Here is a 3,514-nt window from a genome sequence, read left to right as displayed (position 1 = left end):
TACGAGAAGAAAAAGATCAACGTACCTAGAACCTACCATCTATGGTGCTTATATAATTGTTAGAAGGGAATCTCCATGTCACTTGCTTTCGCACCTTTCTACTTCTTCCCTCTTGAGCTAGTGAAGACGAGATTATTGATGATCCGTTATTGTTCTTCTAATCCTTGATTGTCATGTAAGATAAGAAAGTCTCAAGGGAACCACCTCTGACATTCATTACTTATATCTCCATCATTCATTGCTACGTGCTACGAAGAAGGCTTCAAGGGAACTATCTTTGATACTTATTACTCATCTCTCCATTCATTGATTGCCACAAATTAAACTATGAAAAAGGAGTCAAGGGAAATACTTCTGGCATACATTACTCACCTCTCCATTCATTGATTGACATGTACTATAAAGAAGGAATCAAGGGAATCGTTTTTGACATCCATTACTTACCTCTTCATTCGTTGATTGCCACCTGTTAAAAGTCAGAAGCTTCTCCACACTTGATATATGGTAAAAGATTTATTTTACTAAGTGAAGAAATCTTTAATGCTTAGAAGAACTTAATAATATTACTATGTAGAGCTTTGATGATATTGCCTTACGAAACTTTGGTCATATTGCTTTGTGGGACTCAATAATGTTGGTCAACTGACTTTAATGTTATTACTCAGTGTCTCTCAATGATATTACTCGAATTTAGTGTTATTGTTCGACAGATCTCAATAATGTTACTCTACGGAACGTAGTGTATTACATTACTTTGCGGGACTTAGTGTTATTTATTGGCAGACAATTAGTATTATTACCCTGCAATGTTTACCTAACTCACGGGAAGGAACCTAATTATATTGCTTAGAAGAACTTTGCCATATTATGCAAGGACAGACTCATCTACCATAAGATGTCACCCCTTTAAATTAGACTAAAAAATAAAATCGAATGAAATTTGATTACGTGTATTAAAATGTGTGTTCAAAAATAATATTATTCAGAGAAAAAACTTTACTACGATCAATAATAAATATAGTTTAGTTTTATTTTTATTTTTTTTAACTGTCAACAATTTTTTTACTTCAATGTAATATCATTTATTTTATAAGGCAAATTAAAATGACATGGTTAAACCACGTATTATTTGTTTTGACAAATACACTTTCATATTGTGATTAAAATGAACTTTAACGTAACTATATATCTTAATTAGATGACATAAATAATACTTAAAATTACTAAATTTTTAAAAGACATAAAATTTTTAAATTTTCCAAAGGAAATTACTTCCTATTTTATTTATCTCATGCATCATTAATTATTGATAATTTTATCCAGACTGATCATGTGAAACTATTGGGGTGACGGATTCCATCTTTACTATCATTGTCGTCCCTATTGTGATGCTCGATTTTAACAAATAGCATCATTATAGTATTGTATTTTGCATATCAATACTATAATAGTAATGCTTCATAAAATTTAAATGTTATTTTTTGAATGCAATATGATCATTATTTACGAGAGGAGTATAATGAAAAATAAATACATAATTAATATATATATATATATATATATATATATATATATATAAAGTTAAATATATCTTTTAGGGATTTTATAATTTTAAATGCATTTGTTTTTGGTCAATTGCTACATAAAATACTATCATGCTAAAACCAAAAACATGCACTGGTTCAATGAAAAACAAAACCAAAGAGAACAGATTAAGGACAAAAAAAAATTGCATATGAGGTCACTAGCTCACCAAATCCAATGTACAATTAAATTGAGAAATCAACCCAACATTGTCATCCCCTAACAAACCCAATATCAAAATAGATTAATTAACTTCGACCAAATAAAAAAAGATTACTTAGTACTATTCCGACTTCAGCATTTAGCATCAATCGTATCCGCACAAGCGAGCCACTCCCTTTCCACAACGCTATGCCTCTCATTCCTCCATCTATCGCTCTCTTCTCGTTGTTCTTCCCCATCTCCGCCACCATCGCCGGAGGCCAGGGTTCCACCGAGGTGGAATATCTGCCGCCGCAGACAGCCAAGGTCTCCTTCGGCCCCAGCGTCGTCATCGCCACCGCCGTCTTCTCTTCCATAATGTCCCTCACCATCCTACTCGCATACCTCAAGCGCCGTCGCGACCGTCGCTTCGCCCTGCAAGCTGCCGACGCCGTAGGTCATCCCTCCTCGGGCGGCATCAACAAGGCTGTCGTCGAGTCCCTCCCCTGCTTCCGCTTCTCCTCCCTCCGCGGCGCTCGCGACGGCCTCGAGTGCGCCGTCTGCCTCGCCAATTTCGCAGGGGAAGAGGTGCTGCGCCTGCTCCCCCAGTGTAAGCACGCGTTCCACGTCGCTTGCATCGACCGCTGGCTCGAGGCTAACGCCAGCTGCCCGCTCTGCCGCTGCGAAGTCAACGCCCAGGACGCCGCCCTTTTCGCCTCCTACTCCTTCAACTCCCGCTTCTTGTTCGCTCCCGAGGGAGGTGCGCGCGATCTCGAGCTCTTCGTTGAGCGAGAACTAGCAAGCCAAGAAGCACCAGGTCTCCGCCATTCACCGACGACACCGTCAAATCTCTTACATCTTCAAAAGGTCAAGCACAGGATCGTCGTGTCCGACCTCGTGTTCAAGGGGCGATGGAGCGCGCTGAACTCCGACGTGCTAAATTCTTTGGCGGAAGAAATCAAGAGCGTGGAAGAGATGGAGGAGAAGAATACTCTGCTCGAAATAAAAGTAGACTGTCCAAAAATTGACCGATCGATGTCAGAGATCACGAACGTATCGAGATCGACGAAAGAAATCAGAAATCCAAGAGAAGAAGAATATGAGAAATTGAGGAAGGTTTGGCTGCCGATTGCGAGACGAACGGTGGAGTGCTTCGCCGGAGGTAGAGACGGGAAGGCTCTGTACAGTAGCAATGAGCGGAGAGGTTTAACATAGGGTTATATCTTTCGGTCAAATTCGCTTAACTCCCAACTTTTACTAATTTTTCAAAATGCTCCTTTGGTTTCGCCGTTATCATTTTTTCACTCGCATTAAGCGATTTCACTTGCTTAGATCTTGTTGATTCACCCTGGTCGTTAATCGCATTTAATTTTAAAAAACAAAATCTAAATAGTTTGTCAAATTAATTTTAGAATCATTCAATTAATTTAAATTTTAAAAAAAAAAAAAAATTTGTACCAACATCCTACTCAAAGTTTGACAAAGTGAGACCATCTCCATCTTTATCAATAGGTCACATGAAAATCCAAAATATGAGATTCAAATTATAAGCATAAACATTTTGTTTAATTTTAAAAAAGTAATATTTTTATGTACTCATATTGAAATAAAATTGCCTTCAAAGTTATAAGGGTTGAAATATATGTTTTTTCTTTAAACTTTCAGAAGCAACGTGAGGATTTCTCGTTGGTTCACAATTTTTATTCAATGTTATTATTCTGCATGTGCGATTCAGTTGAGATCAACAATTTTGTTAACCTGTTCATAAATCAGATGAGCCACAAACAAT

General features: G+C 37.5%; 1 protein-coding gene across 1 annotated transcript; it reads left to right on the top strand.

Moving 5' to 3' along the window:
* The first annotated feature begins 1,935 nt into the window (after positions 1–1,935).
* On the top strand, positions 1,936–2,940 carry LOC121990950 (putative RING-H2 finger protein ATL12). The gene has a single exon (XM_042544993.1). The coding sequence runs from the start codon at positions 1,936–1,938 to the stop codon at positions 2,938–2,940; it is 1,005 nt and encodes a 334-aa protein (XP_042400927.1).
* Positions 2,941–3,514: the final 574 nt, after the last annotated feature.

This window comes from Zingiber officinale, chromosome 6B, assembly GCF_018446385.1.
Source record: "Zingiber officinale cultivar Zhangliang chromosome 6B, Zo_v1.1, whole genome shotgun sequence".
Taxonomy (NCBI): domain Eukaryota; kingdom Viridiplantae; phylum Streptophyta; class Magnoliopsida; order Zingiberales; family Zingiberaceae; genus Zingiber; species Zingiber officinale.
The sequence above is the reverse complement of the archived record's forward strand: the minus strand, read 5'-3'. Positions and strand labels throughout refer to the sequence as shown.

Coding starts and splice junctions, on each gene's coding strand:
- LOC121990950 (XM_042544993.1), top strand. CDS start 1,936: ATGCCTCTCATTCCTCCATCTATCGCTCTCTTCTCGTTGTTCTTCCCC.